Genomic DNA, 27,058 nt, shown 5'->3' with positions numbered 1-27,058 from the left:
CACACTATCATTTATATTATAGATGTGTCCTCAAAGGTGTAGATTTATCTCCTGTTCTTGAAAAAAACGAGTGCTCAGTGGGTGTGTAAAATACTACACTTTCTACAAGGCAAAAATCACAAAGATCTGCTGAAGAACAGCTACTGCTCCTATTGGAGGTCACTTTTCCTTGTGGTGGACTGGACATGGATGGAGATCACAGAGTCATGCAGTTTTCTGGAGGAGGGAAATTTGGGATAGCATTATTGTTTGTATTACACTAGGAGTAGTAGTGCCCAGAGGCCACAACTGAGATTGGGGCCCCATTGAACTAGGCACTATACGTACACACAGAAACACCCAAAGTCCCTACCAAGAAGAGCTTCTGATCAAAATAGACAAGACAAAGAGTGGGAGGAAAGCAATATGATAATCTCTATTTCACAGGTGGAGAACTGAACTACAGAGAGAGAAAGTGAGACCTGTCCAGCTCACTCAGGAAGCTAGTGGTAACGCTGGGAATTGAATACATAAGAACATAACATCAGAACGACCGTACTGGGTGAGACCAAAGGTCCATCCAGCCCAGTATCCTGTCTACCAGCAGTGGCCAATGCCAGGTGCCCCAGAAGGAGTGAACCTAACAGGTAATGATCAAGTGATGTCCTTTTAGACTCCTAGCACAGGGCCTGATCCTTAAGTCTAGCCTTCATAGATACTTCATTCTTTCAGTAGAGCAAAAGTGTACTAGTAAAATATCGTTAACATAATTCAGAGCTCAGTAAAGTAACAAATATATCTAAATGAATATAAAGCAAAACATTTCCATGTCTTGGAGATGAGTTACAATGAACTATTTTGTAGCAAGGTGACATAAAACAGCCAGAAAGTAGCAATTGTGCAAATATTAAAACATATGCAGTGATAACACTTTGGGTCTCACTTATTATTTACCTTGGAAGGAAGAATAATTACCTGAAGCACAACAAAAGAATTGCTGGTTAAGGTTTGCTAGAGTCATCATGCAATTTTGGTGTAGGGTGCATTGTTCAATATGATCTCCTTCTCTGCCCCAAGCAAAAGGCCAGACAATGGCTTTGAGCTACTGACTGCCTTGTGGCGTTTTGGAACACTCCACAAGCAGCTGTGCAGCACTGGGAGTGCATCGAGTAGCTGGTCCAATCAGAATTTCTCATATTATGATTTTAGATATCAGATATTGTCACCGTTTGAGTTTCAAGTATTTTGAAACGAGGCTGCATCTAGCTGAAAGAAAAGCTGGTCTTGTAGTTAAGACACTGAACTGGTCTCAGGAAAACTGCATTCAACTCCTGGCTGATACTGGCTTCTTCAGAGAATAATTTAATCTCTCTGTACATTAGTTTTCCCATCTGTAAAATCGGTATGATAATAATACTTCCTTTGCTTGTCTAGGTTGTAAACTCTTTCAAGCAGGGACTGTCTCTTGCTATGTGTAAGTACAATAGCTAGCACAAAGGGGTTCTGATCTCAGAGGCCTCTAGACACTACTGTAGGAGGAATGCTGACTGACTTGTCAAGAATTCCTCCCCAGAGTCAGGGTCGGTCTAGGTTTTTTGCCACCCCAAGCTCCAAGAACGGAACTGTCCAAGCCAAAAAAAATAAAAAAATAAATTTGGGAGCGGAATGCTGCCCCTGAAATTGTGCCGCCCCAAGCACATGCTTGCTTTGCTGGTGCCTAGAGCCAGTCCTGCCCAGAGTGTATCAGGAAGCAGTAGCTTTAGCACCCTAGGAAAGGCAGTGGCATGTACTGCACCTGCATTGGGCCAGTGGAGAGGCTCTATAGATCTAGCTTAGCAATGTTTCTTCTCTCCACACCAATTGTGCTGGCCCCTGAGCAGGGTCACGCGGAAGGGAGAAGGCTGTTGCCCCCACATTGGGGCAGTCACGCCCTGGCTCAAAGTAAACTTCCCAATTTGCATTACTGTGTAATTGTTCACCTCAATTACATCCAAAATCTCCAGTCATTCCTATCCCTATTAATCTGTGAGCATTCCCCAGGCATTTCCTCTATTGCCTGTTGCTCTTGGTGTCTCAGGCTCATTTCTGTACAGCAAGATCATTTAAGTTTTCTCCATAATACTAAGGATTAAGAGCCAGATTCTGCTCTTGCTTACAGCCGTTAAAGCTGGAGTAGCTCCACAAATCCAGTGCCCTGGATTCACACTGCTGTCACAGAGCAGAATCTCTTCTTGAAGGATTTCTTTTCAGCATGTTCGAAGCAGTCAGAACATGCAAATCATATTTCCTTCATTAATTAGTGAAATCTACACTCACTTCTCTAACAGTTGTAAATTATGTTTTGGAGTTTTAACACAAATAAATATGCTGCATCTCCTCTCTGCTTACAGGTGGATGAGCTTCCGGAGACTACAATTCATTCTTAAGATATCCCCTTGATCCAGTTCTAGTCTCTCCTCTACCTCGCTCTCTTTTCTTAATTCCCATATCGGAGGTATATCCATACCTCATATGCCAATATGATACTGATACAGCCTTCCTATGTTTCACTGTTAAAAGTGCAATAATAAATTTAATAAAATCTCATAACATCAGAAAGAAGATACTGTTATGAAGTGGGTGAAAGCTTGAAATGTGTTGGGTTAAAATGCCATTGAGGTTGTTAGGTGTCAACTCACCCTTCAATTAACATAACTATAAACATAAGCCTCACCTAAGCCAACAGGAGTGTGTGAACCCCCTCAGGAGCTTTTGGGCTGTGTATTGTTTTGGGGAGGGTGTGTGGGAATGTGAGAGAATATTCAGATACTGCTGAGGTCACAAAGAAGAACAGAGAGAGAGGCAGAGGAAAAGTGGCAAGAAAAAGCAAGCAGGAGCCTATAAGCACAGTTGTGTGATGCTGGAGTGGGAAAAGCTAGAGAGTTTTTAGGTCTGGTGTTGACTAAAGAGGTCGGGGGCGGGGAGGGAGGAGAGGGGCTGGTAAGCTAAGAAACTGCTCCCTTTTGTTCTTGGTTCCTTCTGTGTTCCAAGATACAGGACTCTGTGCATTCCTTGTAAATAAACAAAACTGCATCAAAAAATACCTGGCTGCCACCAATTTCTCCTTCCACCTCAAACTCCCACATAGCCCTGAACTTTGACTAGCAACGCTACCTTATGTGTAGGTTTAATCATTTTAATGAGTGATATTTTATTAATAAAAGACCTCATAGAATTAAGATTATCCAGGTTTATTTTGATCTTGCACAGGTGTAAATCAGGAATACTGTAATTCCACTGAAGTCACACCTGAGTGAAATGAGTGCACGTGAAATCAGACCAGGGTCACCATCTCAGTTTACTACTCCCTGATTAGGTTGATGATCCTATGATTCTGAGGCAGTACAGTGTCAGTCTGACTCCTAAACTGGTTGGGTCATGCCCAGAATCAGAACTGGTGACTGGCTGATCTTTTACTCTTAACTGTCCATGAGCAAGAAGCACAAGGGACATGAGATATTTATGTCATTAAACAGCCACCAGACTGTCAGCTAATTTTCAGATCAATAACACAACACAGAGAAATGTGTGGATAGAAGAGGTAAGTTTTGCGCTTTGTAACTTAAATGACACAATCAGCTGCTTTCTATAGTTTATTTCCCCCATGGTTTATGATACAATATAAGCAGATTTGCCTACTCCAAGTGTTCAAAAATTATGTGCCAGGCTCCCCCTCCCCCCAAATAATTAAATTGACTTAAAACCATGAGATTTAAAAAAATAATACACTTTGGATTCTTTTTATTTGCTTTCTGTTTTTTTAGCCCCCCCCCCTCTCTCTCTCTGAAACCCTAAGGACTAGAAACGTAGCTTTAAATTCTTTTTTTCATGTAATCACGACTCTAGAAGGTGGGCTTTTAAAAAAACCCACTAAATGCTACAAGGATCATGTTAAATTTATGAGAGTTTGTAACTGTCTTCATTACGAATTTAATTCTTATCCATGTTGAAAACACTGATATTTTTTCCTAACTGGCTTATTTTATTTTGCTTGCTTGTGATGTCAGCACAAGGCTGGAGTAGGGTTAGTGCTTCTGTGTTTTACAGAAAGGTCTATAGCATCTAAGAAACTTTTATCCCCTTTAGGGGACAGGTTTACCCTCACTTCTTGCTATGGGTGATTCAACTGGACAACTTAATTGTGTATTGTTTGCTCACATGGCAAGTACTAAAGCCAATGGAAGCCAAACAGAATTTGGCTTTATAATAATAGCCAAAAGTTTGTCTGGCTGGTCACACATTCCAAAGTAAAGCGGTTTAAAAGATGACAGATATTGGAGACAGTCTTGCTAGGTTTAAGGATGAAAGGCCCTATGAACTACTTACGCCCCATGCAAAAATAGGGAGCAAACTATGTTACCTTAGTCATAGTGAGATCAAGAAGTATCTGACTACTGAGATGTCATTTATGATATTCAACAATGCAACCAGTCCCATATCTACTCTCACCATACTATTAGGTCTGCTCTACACACAAAGTTGCACTGGTTTAACTAAAGATGGGTTTTAAAAAAATACGTATGGTTTCCACTGGTTTAACTCTGAGTGGACATTCTTTAGTCACTTTAAAACTGCCTGATATTGATTTAAGGTAAAATGATATAAACAGTTTAAAACCAATATAAATGTGCCCGTGCAGGTTTAACTAAATAATATTTAAACGACTTTTAGTCAAACAATTGAAACTTCAGTGTGTAGACTGAGCGATAGTTTCCCAGCAAATCTCTCTTCTAATCAGTGTACAAGAACATTTAGTCTAGACTCCGTGGGCCACGTCCTCAGCAGGTGTAAATCAGTGAGTGCGGCTGCATTAAAGCCAGTGGAGCTGTGCTGATTTCCATCAGCTGTGGATCTGCACCTGTGACTTCAAGTCTGTAACTTTACACTCAATATTTCCCTATGAAGAAGGATTTTTATTTTAATAACAGATCAGAAAAGAGATTTTTTTGTGTAATAACAATAATAATATTTATTATTTATGGGTATTCACAAATAACTAGAAGGAAAATTAGCCACAGAGACATATTAATAGAAAATAAGATATTTAAAGAAACACGGTTGTTGTAGATTTCACATCTAAGTGGCATATGTGAAAAGTGGGGAATTTTGGTAATATTTGTATGATTCCTGTGTGTCTGAGCTTCCCTTCATGCTTTGCCTTGCTATGCACAGAGTATAAAGGGCCAAAATGTTACTGTTGGGGCAGAGTAAGAGTGACTAATAAATTGTTACCTTGTTTCAAAAAGCTGCTTGGGTGTCACTACAGATACTCACAGAGGACACTGAGCTCTGGTGGGGCACAGTCCAAGTCTCCCATGGGAGTCTGGTTTGGCTGGACTTGCTGCAGGGAGCCCTGGATTGCTGGTGCCTGAAGGCCCGGTTTAGGAGTCCTGGAGGCATGGGTCTGCCCCTATGGAACTGTGTGGATCCTTGGGGACCAGCACACTAAAGGGGTCACTCCCAAGAGACTGGTTACATGCTAGGGCACAGACCAGACCCTGTGAATCCATCACAACCTAATACACCAAAAAAGTTACAGACACAATTTGAATCTGAGCCCATTGACACACCTTAACATTTCTCTCTCACACAGATACTGTAATTTGAGACAGTTTTTGCAGACTAGGTCAACATCCTTCTCATCTTCAAGGCAAATCAGACGGACTTTTTGGCTTGGTTCATCCTCACTGGTCATTTCAAAATACCCCAGCACCCAAATTATATCTTGTGAGTCTCCTTGTGAGTCTCCTGCAGCAAATCACTAGTGCTTATTTTATTATGGAAACACATATGTAATATATAAAACATACTGAGTCTAAGAGTACGTCTACATTGCAATTGTGACTGCAGCACATGTAGAAATACCTGAGCTAGCTTTGATCTAACTAGCTTGAATAACAATAGCAGTGATGCCATGGCAGAAAGTGTAGAGAAATGCTAAACTGTATTACGCTGTTCAGTCACTGAGTGGCACCATGTGTAATATACCTTATCTGAGCATATACCTCAATGGCTATACTTGTCAGTGCATTAAAGTGTGTCTTAAAGAGACCACATCTATATCATGGGGCACACCACTCACTGCCGGACTGGTGAGTGGTACTCTGGGGATTAGTTCAAAGCTGACGTCCCCTATCCGCGATTTGCCCACCATCACTGTCTCTCCTATCCACCGGCAACCCCTCTCACAGCCTCAGGAACTGCAATGTGACTTGTGACTTTGGCCCTCCAGCTGTGTCACTGTCCATGTTCCCCCCTTCCGGGGGAGGTTTAGCTCCTCAATAGTCCTAGGCAGCCTTCCCGCTCATTGCCTCAGTGTTACTTGCCCTGTGGCTAGTAGGGGAACCTGGGCCCACCTTCTTCTCCGGGTTCCAGCCCAGGGGCCCTCAGCTCAGCAGTCTGGGCCTCCTCTCTCTGGCCTCACTGTTCTATCTCTGGGTTGCTTCCTACTACTGGTTCCCCATTTCTTCCTAGGCCTACCAGTTCCCCAAAGCCGCTTCTTTCTCCCTATGGAGTATCTGCAGTCTCGCTCCTCCCTTTCTCCTAGGAGTGTCTACCTTTTCCCATCTGCCCCTTCTCCTTTCAGCTCCTGGGCTTTCTAGGCCACACCTATTCCTGCCCAGCTGAGCCACCTTAATCAGCTGCCTAATGGGTTAATTGGCCCATCTGGCCTGTATTAAACCCTGCAGGGTGAGTGTGGGATAGTCATCCCATCACAATCTCCCTGTATCTCTCTCTGGTGGAAGCTCTGTAACTAGTCCATATGTGGTACGTGACAAGATGTCAGAAGTAAAGGCAACTTAACTGCAGAGGAGAACAGAAACAGAAGGAAAGCAGCAATAATAGTTGCACATTGGAAAAAAAAGCAACAAAGTTTTCAGGATCTATTTCATCAGCATGCCACACTTCAGTGCCCCAGAGAACTTCAGCTTTGACATACCTTAAGAATAGAGAGACTGGAAGCAATATTTTGCAAGATTTCACAGTGTAACCAAACTCCATAAGGAAACTGGAGATATCCAGGTATGCTCTTTAATTTATGCTATGGGGAAGAAGGCAGAGTATATCTTTAAATGTTTTATCTTTACTGAAGAGAGGTACAGAGATGATTGTGAAAGATTTCTGGCTATGTTTGATGAATACTTCATACCTCATGGAAATGTGATTTATGAAAGGGCATGTTTTCACCAGAGAATTCAACAAACAGGGCAATCTGTTGAATCTTTTATCAGAACTTTACATGCATTAGCAGAAAACTGATTTGGGGCATGAGAATGCAGCTGCTTTCAAAGATTTTATCTGCGAACTCTATGACTAGTTCAAAACAGAAAACCCAACAGGTAGCTGTTCAAATAGTAAAGTATCTGAACCGGTCAAACAGCAAAACCAAGAGTCATTTGCCAGACTTGAAAGACAAGAAACAAGCTTACAAGCTGTAAACAGATACAGCAAGAGGGCTAAAAGTAATTATCATAATCCCCCTGAGGCTAAGAGGGATATAGTCCAGGCTTACTACATACCTTTCAGACTAAATGCACAAGATATGGGAAAATGCATAGCCCAGTGATCCATGTCCAGTCAAAGGTGCAATATGTAATAAATGCACAAAATATGGACATTGTGCAGCTATTTGCTGCACTAAAGCAGTTAGGATGTTGACTCATATTACAGGCAATGAAGAGCCATAGCTTCTGGGCTCTATCATGTGTGATGACACAGAGCCCACCCGGAGAGTGAAAATGAATATTCATGGAAAGACTATTGATTCAGGAGCAGACATGACAGTCATATAATCAGAGGAGCCTTATAATCACCTTCAACTCTTCCCAGAGCTAAAGTCACCTGACACAGCTCTGACTAGCCCTAGAGGTATTCTGAATTGCACAGGCCAGTTCCCCACAGAAACAACATACCAAAAAAAAAAAAAAAAAAAAAAAAAAAGCTTTGTACTCAAAATGCATGTGATCAAGGATTAAAGACCAACGACCTTCTCAGCTGCTGCATGGCAGCCATGATGGGACTAGTGAGAAAGGTGGAAGAACTCAATGGAGTATTTGATGATACAGGAGTTTTAAAAGGAGATCTAGTAAAATAACCTTAAGAGGCAATGCTGAACCATATAGAATAACAACAACTCTACCAGACAGATCTTGGAAGAGACTAACTGCACATTTATGCTAATTCAGAGGCCATCATTACCTGGTCAATAGTTTTCAAAATCTATAGAAAGACTGTATTTGAAAGACATAATATGTCTTAGTGTTATTGAGAAACTGATGAGCACTTTTGTTCATTTGGGTATTCCAGAACAACTAGTGGTGGACAAAGGACCACAATTCACCACAGCAAAATTTAAGTAATTCCAACTGAAATATGATTTTGATCATATTACTAGCAGCCCACATTACTCACAAGCAAATGGAGAGTCTGAGAGATCTGTTCAGACTACAAGAAGATCCATTCCTTGCTCTTCTGAGTTAGAGATCAATATCTATAACAGCTCCTGGATATAGTCCAGTACAACTCCTGATGGAAAGACATTTCAGTACTACTGTTAGGTTCTTTTTCAAAGTCATATCTCCAAAGTGGCCAGACATGAAGAAAGTAGCCAAATCATCTAAAACGGAGAAAAGAGCTTATAAACTCTTTTACAACAGAAGCAACTCAATTAGAGAACTGCCGGGTGTAGAAACTGATGACCGTCTTTGTGTCAAAACTGGATGTAGAAAAAGGATGGAGAAATCCAGCTATTGTGTGTGTGTTTAAAAAAAAAAAAAAAAAAAAAAAAAAAAAACACTCATGCCCACATCATATGTCATTGAAACCAACATGGAGAGTTCAGCAGAAACTGTTGACAACTACAGTTTGTTGCTGAGAGATCATAATCAACAGAGCAAACTCTGCTGATGGCAGATGCATAACAAGAAAAAGAAGATGCAGATTACAAATCAACCATGGCCAGTTGTAACTAATGGATAGCCAAATGATCGAGTTGTTACGTGTTCAGGTTGTGTAATTAGAAAACCAGTATGATTCAGAGACACTTAACAGACTGATCCATACTGAACTTTAAAGACAATGTGCTAGTGTACATTTTGTAAATGGTTGGAATATAAAACTTAAAGGGGGAGATGTAATTAATACAAAGTTGCATTATAATGTTTTGCCACTAGGTGGTATTGTGTGAAACATACTTTACCTGAGCTTGTAATAAGCTAGAGACAAGCAATGCATTAACGCAGCGGTTCTCAAACTTTAGTAACCTGAGAACCCCCATTTTGATTTGAAACTTTTCACAGACCCCCAAGCCTCCCACTCAGCCCCAGGCTCCACCGACACTCCACCCCTTCCCCCCAAGACCCCACCTCGCCCAGCCTCTTCCTGCCCCGGTTCCACCCATGTCCCTCCTCTTCCCCACCTCTTTCCGACCTCCCCTGAGCACACCCCATCCCCGTTCCCCCCTCTCTCTCCTAGCTGGGGAACATCTATTTCCCGGCATGCAGGAAGCACTGGAAGGGAGGGGGAGGAGTTGATCAGAGGGACTGGTCGCCCTGCAGATGATTCCTCCTCTCCCCTGAGTGCACCCTGTCCACACTCCTCCCCCACCCTCCCAGCACCTTCTTCACGCTCCTGAATAGCTGCTCCACGGCGTGCGCTGGGAAGGAGGGCAGGAGTTGAGGGAGGGGGGAGGAGTTGATCAGCAGGCCCGCAGACCCCCTGGAATACCTTCATGGACCCCCAGGGGTCCGCAGACCCGAGTTTGAGAAACGCATCATTAAAGGATCTCATGGCAGGCACATCTGATATATCTATCTCTATAAAGGAAGCTCTGTGGCCTGTCCACATCTGGCACAAGAGTCTGAACTTTTAGCAGCAGTCCTGCAACTTACTGTGTACAAGAAGTATACGACAGAAAGGGTGGCAACATTGATTAGCTACTTGAGTAGCTGCCCAGGATTCCAGTCATGATTGTATGGCCTGTGCTGCCACCCTTGCTGCAGTAGCTTCACTGCTATTGCTATTGGCGTTAGCAAGATCAGAGCTAGTTCAGGTATGTCCACACAGTCTTCAGTCACACTTCTGATTGCAATGTACACATAGCGGTGTGTCATTCACACAAAGGCCCCTTTGCACCACTCTGACAGCATAAATAAGGATTACAGTTGGTGAAAATATAATTTACACTCACCTAATAGGCCCCTTTACACAGCCAGAACCGTATTGTGATGTTGCACTCTATATAATTTTATGAAAATATGCTAATGAGTATGAATATAATGTAACCGGAATATGCTTCATGCAAAAGATCTCTTGTAAGGGATCATTACAAAGCTTGTGATCTACTGAGTGTGATCATCCTATTTGTATAAATGTATCTGAAACTAGAAATATGAAATATAACTCTGAGAGCCTATTGTAATTATGCAAAATGTAGGCCATTAATGGTGGTTTGAAACCTTGATGGCTCCCATTAACCAGGACAATTGACTGTGGATGGTTCTGTTTGCAGGTAGGCCTTCCTGTGAGTCTGGCTGGGAGGAATGAAGGCTTGGGGTCTCAGTGACATGTGATCATGTCACCTGAACTGGAATTCGTCTTTAACCTGGTGTTTTTCCATTGAGAAGGAGGGGTGGGAACCCAGAGGGACAAAGGATTCCTGCCTTATGCAAAAGATATATATGTGGGTGGAACAGAACAAAGGGAGCGGCCATCATGAGAAATCCCCTAGCTACCACCTGAGCTGGAACAAGGGCTGTACTAGGGGAAAGGATTGTGCCCAGACTAGGAAGATGTCCAGTGTGTGAAAGAAAGTTATTGAAACAACTCTGAGGGTGAGATTTTTTTCTGTATTCAGTTTTATTACAGTATTAGACTTAGATTTGCGTGTTTTATTTTATTTTACTTGGTAATTCACTTTGTTCTGTTTGTTACTACGTGGAACCACTTAAATCCTACTTTCTGTATTTAATAAAATCACTTTTTACTTATTAATTAACCCAGAGTATTTATTAATACCTGGGAGGAGGGGGGCAAACAGCTGTGCATATCTCTCTATCAGTGTTATAGAGCGTGAACAGTTTGAGTTTAACCTGTATAAGGCTTATACAGGGTAAAACGGATTTATTTGGGGTTTAGACCCCATTGGCAGTTGGGCATCTGAGTGTTAAAAACAGGAACACTTCTGTAAGTTGCTTTCAGTTAAGTCTGCAGCTTTGGGGCATGTGGTTCAGACCCTGGGTCTGTGTTGGAGCGGGCTGGCATGTCTGGCTCAACAAGACAGGGTGCTGGAGTCCCATGCTGGCAGGGAAAGCAGGGGCAGACGTAGTCTTGGCACATCAGTTGGCAGTTCCTAAGGGGATTTCTGTGATCCAACCCCTCATATAAAGGGCCTTATTGTAGGTAGGAATGAGGTCTACTGTATATAATTGCATATTGTATACATTAATGTAAATAATCTTTTCAGTGTGATGTTTGAACAGCACAGGGATGTTTTTGAGCCTGCCCACACAACATGGGGCATGTATCCTGCTGTGTAGTTTGAGAGGCCTCTTACTAACCTTGAGGGTTTTGTTGTGTCTCTGGAGCTCCCGGCAGAGACTCTCAAGTTTGCTGCGGGCAAGGATGGCTCTGCTGTGCTCACTCTGCAGCTGGTCCTTCTCTTTGATGATCTGCGCCTGTCTCTTCTGTAGATACTTCAGTTTTTTCTGCTCAGCACGATGTTCTTCCAGCTAAAGACATAGGGGCAAAATGTAGGTAAAAATAAAAATGCAGTATATTGAAAGGAAGGAAAAGAAAATGAGCTCTTTGGTTTTCAACTAAGTTCCTCCTCTTTCATTGTTTGGAAAGTTTTTGTATTTATATCAGCACCTAGTGAAGAGAGGCAAACTACTGGCAGTAAAATCACAATCTGTACAATAGCCCAGTGAATGCAGAGTGAAGCTATAGAGAATTAGAAGGTTGCAGGAGAGTCTGAGATTTCAGGGACCAAATGACTCCAGCCAGGTAGGGCTGGGAATGACCTGCCTAAAACAGGGAAGAAACAGGCTTGGATCCTCTTTTGGGAAAAGGGGAGAAGCCCCAGGATTGAGTTTGTTTAGAGTTCTTGTGACCCTAGTCACCCCTGTATTCACACTCTACACACTAGTGCAATAATATTTATACAAAATATGCCTTGTAAGGTATCATATGAAAGCAAATAATAGAGTGGTTATTAGTATCACTGTAAAATGTATGTGTTTGTCTTATATGTGAAGTTATGAATTCCCTCTGTATTTGAACTAGACAAGTCTGGGAAGTGGGTAAAGAGTTTTTTCTTTGTCTGAAAAAATGCCTATGCTTCCATCCAGGTACAATCACAGACAACTGGTAATCATAGTCAAGTGGTCAGACATTGGCATATTGGAGCCTGCAGGGACATATCACTTTGCATTGTAGAAAGTACGAGCGGGGAAGAAACCAGCAGGGAACTTTCTCCATCAGACTCCATGGCACCTTTCCGCACAGCAGAGGCACTGGACTTTGAGAAGGATACATTTCAAAAGTTAATTGGTGTATAAAAGAGATGGGCAAAGAACCCCAAGTTATTTTTCACCCAAGAAGACAAAGGAACCAAGATCTTTGGATTTTGTGGGAGATCCTGACTAATGGGGTGGTCCACCATCTTGCTGGAAGGAGCATGGTAAGAGTCTTACCTTGAACCAAGCCTGTAGTTTTGTTAAGACTTTGTCACTAAAGTCACACTGTGGTGTGACAAGCAGGCTCCTGGAGTCAGAGCTGCTGAACCAAAAGTATGCTTGGGGAGTAGGATGATGATGGGTCTGTTTGTTTTTCTGGTAGGCACTGTGGAGTAGAAGGGAATATCAGTGTATGCCATTCTTAGAGTGGAAAGGCTTTATCCAAGAACAATTATCTATGAAAGAAAATTAGACCCAAAAGGGAAATGTTTAAGGACTCTGACCTGGTGGAGTTTAATTAAGGTGTTCAGGAATAAGGGAAACTGAGGCAGGGTGCTGTTGAAGCAACCTTGACCATGAAGGGCTCTTGAGAGGCACCTGATCCTGTTACCGTTAGCACACTCTATAATAAAGTAGAGAATTCAAAATTTGCACTGTGTTGGTCAATTACATGGTATTATTTATGTTCCGTGATGGTTGATATATGCAACTGACCAATACAGTGCTGATGTCAGGTGTGAATATTACAATAGAATATAAAGCTTGAATTTCACACTTTGTTGATTAGTTATGTAAATCACCCTATCTGTGAACAGAAACAATACCACATGATATGTGGCTAATTTAAAGCAGTGGAAACTGCTTTATCTATTCAACTATTAATTTATCCAAGTTTCAGTATCTACAACTGGAGTGATCTACAGGCCAGGAATTATTCACTGAAGAAACTTGTGAATAATGTTGAACTCACAACCCTCTATCAAAAAATGCTCTTGGACAAAGCCTTTCAACAATAAGAATGGTATTTATTGATACCCCATTCTACTCCATAATACATACCTGAAAAACAAACATTAGATTCCACTAATCTCCAGTGTGTGTTGGTTTGATAGTGCAAAGCCATGGTCAGTTTCTCAGTTTTTTAAAAATCTGTTTTAGGAAGCAAACAGTCCAGGAACTAATACACTGAGAAAATCATTGCCTGAGGAAGTCAGGCAGTCAAATGTGATATGCTGTTAACTTTTATTGTTTTCTGGGTTTTAGAGAGCTGTTTCAAGTACAAACATCACCTGCTCTGTTTCATCAAAACCCAAGCCTTTTGGTTGGTGATGTAATTGGAATTCTTAACTGTGTGTTTTACAAACATTGGTTTTCCTAAGCACAGTGGATATTAGTAAGCATAGTGTGACCAGACAGCAAGTGTGAAAAATCGGAGTATCCTCTGGCAAATTTAGTCCACAACATTTTTATGGCTGATTTTTCTTAGTTATTCATCAGGTCTTTTATTATTCTGCTCCTAAATCAATCAATCAATCTACCTACCTAATTGTTCTTGTTTTGTTGGTGCCCACACTAGGCCAAATGTAGCCAATAGAATTACACAGAGGATGAATTAGATCCTGATCCCACAATGAGCTCAGCATGGTAAGATCAGTGCATTCACATGGACCCAATTTACTTATGTTGAAAATCAGCCCACACTGGCTTAAATGGGGCTCTGTATGGGAGGGAGTGCAGGGGTGCTGCCAGCAGGGAGCTCATTGCAGGATCAGGCATTTGGATTGTAACTATAGGGCCCAGTTCTCTCCTGTCTGGGAGCTTGTGTAGTAATTTACACATGTGAAGTGTGGGTATAAAACCCTACCAAATCAGAGTGGTAGTGTTGTCCACCCACTTTGCACAGATGTTAATGACTATACATGGAGCAGGGCAAAGGAGAATCAGGCTCCTAGTGTTTTTACAGCCATGCTGAAATGATGTAAATGATTACACAAGGTGCAAGTAGGGAACAGGCCTGCCACCTATATATTTGTGTCAGATACTTTACTTAGCTTTCCCTATGTTCCAAGTGATATTGGCCCCAATTCTGATATCAGTTCTACCCAGTTACACCCAGAATAGAAATATTAAAGTCAGTGGAACTACTCTGATGTATATGAGAGAAGACTCTGACCTAAAATATGTGCTCAGAATCTTCTTGTGAAAGTTGCTTGTGTGATGAGGGGGCAGGCAAGTCTTGAGAAATGAAGAGGAGAGAATACATGGAATTTGAAATAACTGTTCTGGTCCTATAATCTTAAGCTTATACCTATAGTATAAAAAATAACATTTAGTCTTCTTTAAAAAGGACTAGGAATAGTAGAAAATATGCAAATTTAATAAGGAGAAAATCCTTTTTCAACTGCACTAGATGTTAATTCTTTATCATGGCTGTAGCCTCACAGCTGGTTGGCAAAATGCATGTCTTCAATTAGGCTGCACTTTACTAAAGGGTTTGGTACATATTTCATTTAAGCTGCCAATGTTCTGCCTCATCAATTCTCCATCTCTTTTCAGATCTCCTCTGAAAATATAGCTTTTGGGCCTTGCCCTTTAGTTTTTCACCTTCTTTGGCTATGATTTATTATTTAACCCTGAAAAGTGTTTTGGGACACAGTTTGTATAAAATACTTTATACAGAATAAAGTTAGAGTATACTGTATTGCACATCTTGTTTATCACTTCAGGTATAGATTTTTTTTTTCTCACATAAGTCAACAAATGCTATACTAACCATCTCAGCATACTTCCTAAATAACATGTCCAGCTTCTCTTCTGGCGTACTCAGCTTGTTCAAGCTTTGCATCAGCAGCGTGGCTTCCTTCCCTTAAAAAAAAGAAACAGAGGGTTGATGAGAAGGCAGTTAGTATATGGTGTGCTGTTAGGAAATAGGCTGTTTGATGTGTTAATCTAAAAAGCTCAGTTACAAATGAAACCTCTTGGTGTGAAAGGAATAATTTTCACCTTGTTTGTTTTTGTTTTTTTAGAGGAAGACATGAACAGAGTCTGCTAATCACAAACATGTCTAGAACTTGATCCCATTCTAGAACTTGGCCCTGAACAGTTTTCTAGCTATAGGTGTAGATTTTTCAAAAGCACACGTAGGTGCCTAAATTCTGCTGAAAGTCGATGGGAGTTAATTGCCTTTGAAAATCTGCCTCATGAGCCGGGATCCTAGTTTTCTATGATACAAAAACCAAAATTCTCCAGGAAAAACCCATAAAAATCTGCATTTTTCCAGAATTAAAATGAAAAGCTGAACTTTATTTTTCCTAGCCACAATATATATAGGTATCAGTTAAACGCAATGTTTTACTGATATATTTAAAATGTTTAAGCAAGTTTGAAGCCTATCAGTGCCATCAAACATTATAATAAAATAAAATGAATAGAATGATCCAGTCAGTGTTTCTTTACTGTTGTCAATTGCCCTGCTGTTTCAGCCTCTTGTTTTTGTTTCTTTTCATTGATTGTTTAGCGCTTTCTATGTGTCATACAATTATCTGCCTTTTAACATAATATACAGCCTTGCTGCATATGATACAGAACAGCACATTACCATACACAGAAAATTTATCCTTGCCAAACTTAGTGACATGATCTTTAAAGTGATTTTTAATGTTTTCAGCATCCTTTCTTACTCACGTCTGGAAGCTGAAGTGAAATTTGAGATGCATTAAAACACGAACCCCTATACGCAATTGAGTAACCTCTATTCGTGGAAGCAGTGTATTGGAGTATGTTTAGCTGTGTAAATTTAAAGCGCATTCAAAAATCAACCACAAGGTGGGGAGGTTGCATGCATTGATTAAGTGACATTGGTATTTTCAAAAAAAATTAGCTAATAGTTAATATATTTTTTATTTTTTCACAAAATGTAAAACCTAAAGATTCTCTGTAAAAACCCAAATTCTGCATTTTTCCATGGCAAATGGATTTCTAGGATCCCTGCTCATGAACTATTTTTATTCAATACTTTTTAGCAAAGCGATTGGGTTATATGCACAGTACTAACCTAGAGATTTCTGGGCCAGAGTCTTTGTATGGTGCAAAAGGGCTGGATTCTGGCTGTAACAAGTAAGAATTCCCTCAGCAGGTGGATACTCTTAGCTGGTGCTGTGCCATCCTCTTTCCCCAGTATACGGGGCATGCTGGTGTTGGGAAAGCTCATGCAGGGGCCTGCTGAAGTGAGGGAGGGACAGGGTAGGATTGTATGCCACTATGCTGATCCTCAGTGACCACATGCCATTCGTGTAAATTGAAGCAGACCCTTAGGCTACTCTATCGAGGACCAGTGCAGACTTGCCCATGCAATCAGGTAGCCACATCTGGCTCCCTGACCCCATGTGGAATCTTGGATGCAAGAGAGAATCTGGCCCTATATCTTTAATGCACTGTACATACATTGTCAGACTAAAACACACACCCACCTTTGATGAGGTAGACAACTAAATACTTTATACCCACCTTTGTAACACCAATATTCTGGTGCAGTTTGGGGACCATTTTGACCATTGGTGTAAATTAGAGCAGCCTTAGTGCTGCTCTAACTTACATCCAGCCTGCAAAAGGTCCCTTAGGGGTTGTGTGCAGTTGAACGTAGTTGGAGCATAGTATGCTGTGGCCATGGCCTCTTCTGTTCCCACAGTACTCTTCCTATTCTAGAGGCTGCGAGGGGAGCTACTTTGCCAGCTCTACACCAGCTGGGGACCTTTTTTACTCCAGGTGTACTCCCTGTAGGAAAAGTCCACTCTTTTGGCCCCTGGGTAATACAACTCTCTCCAGCATATTCTCCAACCCACAACTTCCAAACTGCGTTGACTAGGAGAAAAAAGTGCTAGTTGGGCAGCACAATATTGTATAATATTCTCCTGGATGTCCGTGTTATTAAAAGGATCAACATCTGATGCAGCCTAAACCTATGTCTTGGATAATTATGTAAAACATATGTAACTAGACAAAGTTTGCAACAACAGTCACACTTCTCCACACGTAACCAGAAAATTCTTACTATCAATGACCAATAGGGATTTAATGTGGGAATCAACATAGATCAAAGTAAAAAGAACAGGAGTACTTGTGGCACCTTAGAGACTAACAAATAGATCAGAGTGTTTTCTGTTTTAAGCAATGACTCATAGAAGGGCTGCATTTCAGTTACATAAATACTTGCCTAGCCCTTTCAGGATTTTCTTTTCCAGTTTTTGCTCCTTATTGATGGTGGATTCCTTTGCTCCTGAGGCATCCCCAGTAGCTATCTGCTCTTTCTCACTCTCGTCATTTGCATCGTCATAGTCTCCGTCCTCGTTATTGAATGATTCTCCCTTCTCAGGCTTGTCAGTTCCTTTAGCAGCTCTCTCTTTCTCCACTAGACTAGCAGCAGACCCATAGGTTTTAATAATGTCCTCCAGCTGTCGGCTCAGCTCTTCAGATATGTCACAAACTGTTGTTTCAGGCTGAGCACTTGTTTCATTCTCTGGGGGCTTGGGCTTGGGAGAGGATTTCTCACTGTTTTGTTTTTCAAGGCCATTCTGATTAGGTGATGTTGAAGTGCTATTTGCAGGCGGGAGTACTTGGTTTGGTTCAGGTTTGAGATCAGAGGGCTGGTTATTCTCCATACTTGGTATAGTACCTAGTAGCACACAAATGAAAGTTTAACATTAACAAATTAATGTAGCCATCTAATAGTACACAAATATCATACAACACACTAGTGGTTTTGTCTAGATTACAGGGGAATGTGCTTTTCTGTTACTTGAGAAATATGTCATGTAAAAAACTTTAGCATCTGAGGCAATTTATCCCCAGTGAAAAAAGCAAGTTTTGTACATTAAAAATGGAACATGCCCACATAAAACTAACATTTAAAAAAAATCCTCATTCCCGTTGCCAGTGATACCACAGGCGATTAAACCAGATATGATCTAATTTACTGTGCTTGCTGAGTATACTGTATGCCACTTGTTTTACTTCTTGTGTTTATTCCCCCAGCTGACTGGGGCAGCTTCACTTTACACCAGAGGTTCCCAAACTGTGGGGTGCCCCTCTGGGGGGGTGCGGAGGAACATTTGGGATGGTTCAGCAGGGCCCACGCCATCCCACAAATGGGGCGGGGAGGAAGCCCCACCCAGCCACGCTCCACTCCCAGCTCTGCTCTGGCCCCGCCCCCAGCCGTGCCCCATGCCCGCCCCTGGCCTTGGCCCCCAACCACGGCCCAGCTGTGGCTCCACACCCAGCTCTATTCCCGGCCCTGGCCCCACCCCAAGCCTTGGCCCCTGGCCATGGCTCTGTTCCTGGCTCGGGGGGGGGGGTGAGGGACACACACAGGATTAAGGGGGCCGTGATCCTGAAAACTTTGGGGACCATTGCTTTAAACTTTAATCAGTTTCACTGTTTAGTTCAGACTTATTATGGCACAATGTGTCGTACCTTCATTTAGCAACACTGAAGAGAAATATTTAAATCTAAAAATGGTTCTAAAACTGTTATGTAACTGTATAACATCTAGTACAGTGGGGCCCATTGGCACTACCACAATAAAAACAAATAATTAATAATAAAATAAACTTCTGCAAAACACTATTCTCATATTTAATTAGTACCACTAACTGTGTGCTTGGCACTGTACAAAACATATAAAAAGACAGAATCCCAGCATCATAACATTATTTCATGATGCTAAGGTGCAACATCACTTGCTTCACTGGTTACACAAGAGATCAATCTGGTATACTATGTGTTTCCCTCCTCCTTGTAAAACTAAACAAATAAAACCCATAACATTTCTCATCCACAGTCACTAGTTAAATTATGCTGTGCATTAATCCTCCTTTATATTCCCCAAACCCTGAGGTCTGGACTCTGTGTGAAGGCTGCTCTAACTTACACAGCAGCCAGGGATCATTCTAGCAACAGGAATCACTGGGGCATAAAAATGTCTTGGCCACTCCTACTATGGCCACACCCTGAAGGCTGGAGTCCTGGAGGGGGCATGGTATAAGAGCTAATACTTTGGGTCTGTGCCATTCAGAGGTACAGTTTAAACAAGGGAACTCCTCATGGAGTAGGCTGCGTTGACTTTACTGCTACTTTGCACTGCTGGAGTGGTGCAAACCAGAAGGATTAGACTCCAGGATTGGTTCCTGTTACTAGAACTAGTTCATGCTGCCCTTGAATTTCTCTCTTTCAGCTTTGTCGTTTGTCTTTTTTGTTGTTGTCCCCTTTAGTGATAGCACAGGTCACACAGCTGGTAAGACATAAAGCCCCAGAGAGTGTAATAAATAAGAATGCTTTGTCTGTTTTTAATCCAATATGTAAGATCAATGCTGTCTTATCCTGGAAAGATGAGCTTGCTTTCACAATAAATAGGGCCTTACCAAATTCACGTTCATTGTGGTCAATTTCATGGCCACAGGTCTTAAAATTGATCAATTTCAAGGTGTTGTAACCATGGGGGTCCTAATTCAAAAGCTGTTGTAGGAGGGTTGCTGGATTGCCATATTCACTTCTGTGCTGCAGCTGTGGAGTTAACTGCAGTTTAAGGAGGCTCCCAGAGGTGGAGGTAGGTCTGATCTCCCCAGTGCTGCAGGGAGTGCCCCAACCGGGGGCTCCTAGCTGCTAGTCAGGGCCAGTGGTGGATTAACGCATGGGCCCATGGGGCCTGTACCCAGGGGCCACAGACAATTTGAAAAATGGGTGCCACAGCCCTGGCAGGAGCCACAGGGTGGAAGCCCCGAGACCCAGCACGCACGGCAGAGGCTGAAGCCCTGAGCTTGGGCGCCCTGAGCCCCGGCAGGAGCCGCGGGGCCTGAAGCCTCAAGCCAAGCAGGATCCTGGAGCGGGGGCAGAGGCCCTGAGCCTGGGCAGCCCGAGCCCTGGTTGGAGCCATGGGGTGAGGGGGAGGGAAGTAGCCCCAAGCCCAGGCAAAAACCACGGGGAGGCAGAACCCTGGAGCTCAGGCAGGAGCTGTGGGGGGGCGAAAGCCCCAAGTCCCGGGGGGGGCCGGGGGGGGGGTGGTGGTGGCAGCCCCCAGGCCAGGTCCCTGAGCCCAGGCAGGAGCCAGGGGGGGGGGGGGGGGGGAACAGCAGCCCCAAGCCGCGGCAGGAGTTACGGGCAGCGGCAGCAACCCCCAACCTGGGTGCCCCAACCCTGGGCAGGAGCCATGGGGGGTGGCAGCCCTGAGCCCTGGCTGGAGCTATGGGTGGTGGCAGCAGGCCCCAGCCTCGGTGCCCCGATCCTGGGCAGGAGCCATGGGGGGGGGAGGGGGGACAGCAGCCCCAAGCTGCAGCAGGAAGTGCGGGTGGCAGGAGCTGTGGGTGGCGGCAGCCACCCCCAGCCTGGGCGCCATGAGCCACAACAAGAGCCCTCACTTCTATGTGCTGCCTGTGGAGGTGGGTCTGATCTCCCTCCAATAACAGCCGTGCAGGGAAGGACAAGTCCTGTCCCTCCCCAGCCCGGCTGATTTAGGAGAGATCAGATTTCATGGGAAAGGGCTTATTTCATAGTCTGTGACATGTTTTTCATGGGTTTGAAATTGGTAGGACCCTAACAATAAAGCAATATGACAAAACTGAGAAATGGTTTAAAGAAGAAATTTAGTTTTGCTCCCTGATCAATTGGTGTGTACTCTCTACAGTGTCCAAGTTGCTGCTGTTTTAAAAGGCAGTATATGATGAGAGATGTGCAATGTATTTGTAATACATGACTCTGCATATCAAACTCCTACCCGTCAAATTGATCTTGGGTATTAAATGTTAAAATTCAGAAGTCTAGCTACTTGCAGATAAGAAAGTCAACCTTCTATAGCCTACCATGTCCTCCAGCAATTAGTTGTGGGCATAAAATTGGGAATCTTTGGGGGAACACCATTTAAAATGCTGGCCTACAGACTTGTTCCTACAGTCCTTGCATAGACAAAACTCTTATTGGCTTTAGTGGGGGTTTTGCCTGTGTAAAGACTGCAGTGCCTGGCCCTATGGACAATACTATCATATCAATGGGCCTGATTCTCTGCTGCTTTGCCTCTACTGTAGTCAGTACCCCTGTGTGAAATGGGTTTAAAAAGTTAACATTCTGATTTGATAGCATTTTGTGCCTAATTTACTGAGGAAAATTAGGCCCAGCATAAGTGATTTATCCAAACAATTCCTGTTTGTATTAATATGTTTGTCTAGCCTAGAGTTTGTGGTCCTATTTTAACGTGAGTTCATTGATTGCCAATTATTCAAATTACCTGCCATGATTATAAATGCTAGTCTGGATGTCTACAAATGTTTATTCCAGAACACAAACATTTGTGAAGTGTTTAGACTAGCATTTACAATTGTGGTCATTAATTTGAATTAATTGGCAATAAATTAAATAGAGTTAAAACAAGACCACAAACTCTAATCTAGGCAAACCCAGTGTGAAATTCATAACTAACACTCTATAAAATATAACCTTAAATGTGCTACAATTTCTCAAGGGTACCAAACATTAGGTCACATCTGGTTATAGTAGACACACGGATATGTTAATATTACTCCTTGAAATATCTTTTCCACCTTGTATTAAGCTGTGATACTCATGAGTATCTTTCCCAGGCCTGAAGAAGAGCTCTGTGTAAGTTCGAAAGCTTGTCTCTCTCACCCACACAAGTTGGTCCAATAAAAGATATTACCTCAGCCACCTTGTCACTCCCTGCAGCGTAACCTGGCCATGCATCAGGAATCCTTCCTCATCAGGCCATAAAGCAGTTATAGAATCACTCTGGGTGCAATGCACAACAGGATTTAGGCATTGCAATGCTGAGTGTCACAGCATTTAGAAAATCACATGAACAACATGCGATCCACAAAGCCAAGTTAGGTGTCTAGGCTTGGCTCCTATACAATGAATGGGGAGAGACAGGTGCCTAAGAATGGGATCCACAAAAGCCAGCATGCTAAGGGGGAGCTGCCTAAGTTTGTGGATGGCAGATACTGACGTACTGAGCCCACCCTCTCTCTCAGAGATAGGTGCTGGGAGGTGCCTAGTTCTGTGAGCGACCCACGAATGGGAATCCCTCTTCTGGATTAGGTGCCTGTGTAGTTTCATGTGGGAATGAGTTAGGTGCCTGCCTCACACCACACAAATGGCCAAAGGTGGTAGTGCCCACCTTATAACTTTTAGCTCAGTGGTTAGTGCACTCACCTGGGATGTGAGAGTCCCAGGTTCAAATCCTGCCCCTGCCTGCCAGGCAGAGGGGGACAAAGGATTGAAACTGGAGTCTCCCACCTCCCAAGAGAATGCACTAAGCACTGAGCTACAGGATATTCTAATGTCAGGCTCTCTTCTGTTAAGCTGTTGTACTCTGGATTAAATAATAACAGAATGATTGGGCCAGAGAAAGAGAATTGGAATGACTCTGTAGTCCACTGGTGAGGGCACCAACCTACGGGGCAGGAGACTCTGGGTCAAATCCCCTTGCTTCAGTCACTCTTCCATTATTTAGCCAGAATGGAACAGTTTCAACAGGAGAGCCTGAGAGAGCCTCAGATCAGAATGTCCCACAGCTCAGTAGTTAGCGCACTCCCCGCCCCCGAGAGATGGGAGGGCCTCTGTTCCAATCCTTCTCCTCCTGCCAGGGGTGAGGGAACGAAACCTGGGTCTCTCCCATCCCAGATGAGTGGTCTAACAACTGGGATAAAAGTTATAAAATGGCACAACCACCTCCGGGATTTTGAATGGGGCCTGATCTGGTAGGTGCCCTCTCAGTCTGCCCACTGGATCAGGCCCATTGGGTGAGTTAGGCAGCTGAACGTCTGTCTTCTCCAGATTTGTGAATCGCTCTGGGGCTGAGGTGGGAGATAGGTGGCCAGATGCTTGGAGCAAGGTAGCAGTGTGCAAGCATAGAGGCAGAATTGTAGGTGCTGAAGGAATTTTTACTTTGAAAAATTTCAGCACCCAATGAGTTTAGGAGGGTAATAGTTTTATGGATCACCATGGGGGACTTAAGTGCCTAAAAATGGGACTTGGTGGCCTAAATCTGGCTTTAGGCACCTAAGTGGATACCATTCTCTATGAATACTACAACTGCCTCATGGCTGTGGTAGTTCCCATGTGGGCTGCATCCTATTCTGTGGTGAGTGGGAGGAGGAATGGGCAATGAATCTGTCCAATCATGAATCTATGGGCCCTGCCTTGTTCCCCAACTCAGTTGCAGGCTGGAGCTTAGGAATCATGGAACGGCACTGTGTCCCTCGGACCAGAGTCATTTGAGCATGTGTACACAGCAAAGAAAAATCCACAGATGGTCCATGCCAGCCAACTTGAGCTCACAGGGCTCGGGCTGTGGGGGTGTTTCATTGTTGTGTAGACTTCCGGGCTTGGGTTGGAGCCTGGGCTCTAAGACCCTGCAGGGTGGAGACAGTCCCAGAGCTCAGGCTCCAGCCCGTGCCCAGAAGTCTACACAGCAATGAAACAGCCCCGCAGCCCGAGCCCTGCAAGCCCAAGTAGGTTTGCATGGGCCAGCTGTGGGTTTTTCTTTGCTGTGTAAACCTATCCTTCAGGTGGGAAAAGTTTTGTTGGTGGGAAGGTTGGTTAGGATATCGGCGTTATCCTCTAATATTCCTTTTTAAAACAAATGTAACAAGACTTTAACTTCCACTGGAGATAGCATCTCACTTTAACAGCCAGTCCAGCTTCTACTACTGCAGTCAGCCCATGCACCAGTGGGGGAATTCGAACACACAATCTGCTTAGTCCGAAGGGAGAGAGAAACTGTGGGTCCCCATTTGATAATCCCCAAATGGTCAGTATTGTCATATGTTGAGTTTGTTTGGATCTAAAATACAGCAACCTTTTAAATGTTTTCTGACAGTGCATCCGAAGAAGTGGGCTGTAGTCCACAAAAGCTTATGCTCTAATAAATTTGTTAGTCTCTAAGGTGCCACAAGTACTCCTGTTCTTTTTGCGGATACAGACTAACACGGCTGCTACTCTGAAACCTTAAATCTCATTTTCAGGTCTATACGGTTACTTTAAAGGCCAATTGGTCCCAAAATAGAAAAGGGCAGTGCCCTGACTTAGCAGTATTGTGATAATAGTATTCTTCTACTGCTGGAAAAAATAGTCACCCATGCAGTACAGACGCTCTGCCACCATGCTACACTCTGCACTTAGGAAATACTGATTAATTATGAACAGCCACAAAAATAAATGTTTTTTTCCCCCGTAAACAACGTAAATCCTTTAAAGTGGGGATGGGGATTATGAAAAGTGTCATTTTTTCTGCCACAAGTATTTCTTTATCCTTCCCCTCTTTCAGTTTGCACTTCAAGAAGGTTTGCAAACACTTGTCTATATTTAGTTCTTGCCTTCTCTTGTAGCCAGCAGAAAGACACATGGCATCTGTTCTGCTGCCAGAAGCTATTTTAAGCACTTCTAAAATGGGTAATGGTATTTAGCACTTTATTCTTGAAATTCATTAAAAATCATCTGTAAAGCAAAGTCTTCAACATGATTAAACCAAACAGCATGTGTTGATCAAAACTAAAGTTTTACCTTGAAATGAACTCAGACTTAAACTACAGCAAAACTTAAAGCAGTAAATGTCAAACTCCGGCATGTCCCATGTCAGATTAGTTCTGATTATCCCACAGACAAATGGATGTGCCTTGTGTTATCCTAAACCCTTCATATTCCTTCAAAAACAATAATAAACCTGACACGACTAATTACATAACAGGCATAAAATAGTCGGCATTTATCGACAACTTCTAGTATAAAGATCAGCAAAGTAACTGGATGCTGCAGGACACACACCCGCAGAAGAACAGAAAGAAACCAGACCCAGAAACTTTACTAGATCACCTGCCTTACGTCTCACCCACACCCGAGTCCTGATTATTTTTGCAGCAAAACTGCCATTTTCCTTGATCTCATATAAGATCCATCTTCATCTAATTATGTTTTTTTTTTAATCTTTCTTTGGAAAAATGCATGTCTTGCTTTCGGTGGCAGCCCCCACCGGGCTGTTATTGTTATATCGGCTTTGTGTCTCACACACACAGCACCTATGCTTTCAAAGTAATGCCCCCAAAATAAACTTATCTTGAAAACTTGCATTGACAGTACTGAAGTGAGGTGTTTTGATGAAAGGCAGTGACCGGTGCCACAAAATAGTGTCAGCAGAGAAATTGTTTGTCAGACTTACCAGAAAGAGAAGAAGAGTTGAGTGGAATAAAAAGCAGGAGGAGGGTGCAGGCAAGGACAGGACAGCAACAGGACTCTCACCGGGTATTCCAGCTACCAAGAGAAAGAGAGCGAGGGGGGAGGGGGGAGACTGAGAGACCAAGGGAGGGGGAAGGACTGGATGACACATCAAGAGAGAAACACTCCAGAGTTTGAGTGCAAGCATCCCAGGGGACTGACTCTAATAGCAGAGCAGAGAGGCCCCTTGCAAGTTGACTGCCCAACAGACATTTCTGCTGCTCCCCTTTCTGACATCCTACCGTGAGAAGAAAGATAATGACAGACTGAGGCCCCGTAATCTTGTATGCAGTGACTGAAGAGCATGAGTACCAACCTCAGGGCAGATTAAGAACCAGGGCACAAACCCCAAAGTGTTATTAGTTCTATACTTAGATATCCCCAAGAATTATCAAATGTAAACTGTTTAGGCATTATAACAGCCTCAATATGGAGTCACAGACGGTCCCCTGGAGTACTCTGATCTACCTTGCCACCCAGGTGAGTGCACCTTAGTGATAGATGGTCCCTTACTCCAAAAATCACAATATTCAGGTTACTCCCAGCCCCACAGGACCCAGGTCAATTGCACCTTAGATCTCACACTAAAGATAATGCTTGTATCCAATCCTATAATTAACTATATAAAGACTTATTAAATAGGAAAAGGGAACCACATAGTTATTTGCAAGGTTAAAGCAGGAAAACATACATACACAAATGAGTTACGATCTTAAGTTTCAAAATCTAATAGAAGCAGGGGCGGCTCTAGCTTTTTTGCCGCCCCAAGCATGGCAGGCAGGCTGCCTTTGGCGGCATGCCTGTGGGAGGTCCCCGGTCCCGTGGCTTCGGCGTACCCACCGCCGAATTGCCGCTAAATCTGCAGGACCGGCAGACCTTCTGCAGGCATGCCGCTGAAGGCAGCCTGACTGCTGTCCTTGCAGGGACCAGCAGGCCGCCCCCTGCGGCTTGCCGCTCCAGGCACATGCTTGGAGCGTTGGTGCCCAGAGCTGCCGCTGAATAGAAGCTTCTATAATCAGCAAGCTCTACATGTCCTTAGGGCTGAGGGACCCATTTGACAATGCACTGGACCAAATCCTCAAGACAACCCAGCTCAATCTATTATTAAAGAGCCCAAAGGATATCTTAAGCTTACTTGTGAGGGACAGAGAGAAAGCAGAAAATTGCAGTTCAGTGAACTGGGTGACCAGTGAGAGTTGAGGCTGGACCAGAAGATGCTCAACATGTTGCCAGGATCTCAACCTGACTTTAGTGGGATCTAAAGATCCTGACGCAGCAGTAGGGACAGTGGCTGAGTTAGGGGAAAGAGTCCA

At 43.2% G+C, this 27,058-nt stretch overlaps 1 protein-coding gene across 1 annotated transcript in view; it reads right to left on the bottom strand.

Moving 5' to 3' along the window:
- TXLNB (taxilin beta) overlaps positions 1 to 25,857 on the bottom strand; it is a 50,036-nt gene extending 24,179 nt beyond the window's left edge. Inside the window, exons 1-4 of the mRNA XM_034765526.1 lie at positions 25,690 to 25,857; positions 17,686 to 18,144; positions 15,247 to 15,338; positions 11,577 to 11,747 (exon numbers count right to left, since the gene is read on the bottom strand). Coding sequence (XP_034621417.1) covers positions 11,577 to 11,747; positions 15,247 to 15,338; positions 17,686 to 18,130 — 708 coding nt within the window. The 5' untranslated portion in view covers positions 18,131 to 18,144; positions 25,690 to 25,857. The remainder of the gene's footprint in view (positions 1 to 11,576; positions 11,748 to 15,246; positions 15,339 to 17,685; positions 18,145 to 25,689) is intronic.
- Positions 25,858 to 27,058: the final 1,201 nt, after the last annotated feature.

Source organism: Trachemys scripta, chromosome 3 (assembly GCF_013100865.1).
Source record: "Trachemys scripta elegans isolate TJP31775 chromosome 3, CAS_Tse_1.0, whole genome shotgun sequence".
In the NCBI taxonomy this organism is placed as follows: Eukaryota; Metazoa; Chordata; order Testudines; family Emydidae; genus Trachemys; species Trachemys scripta.
The sequence above is the reverse complement of the archived record's forward strand: the minus strand, read 5'-3'. Positions and strand labels throughout refer to the sequence as shown.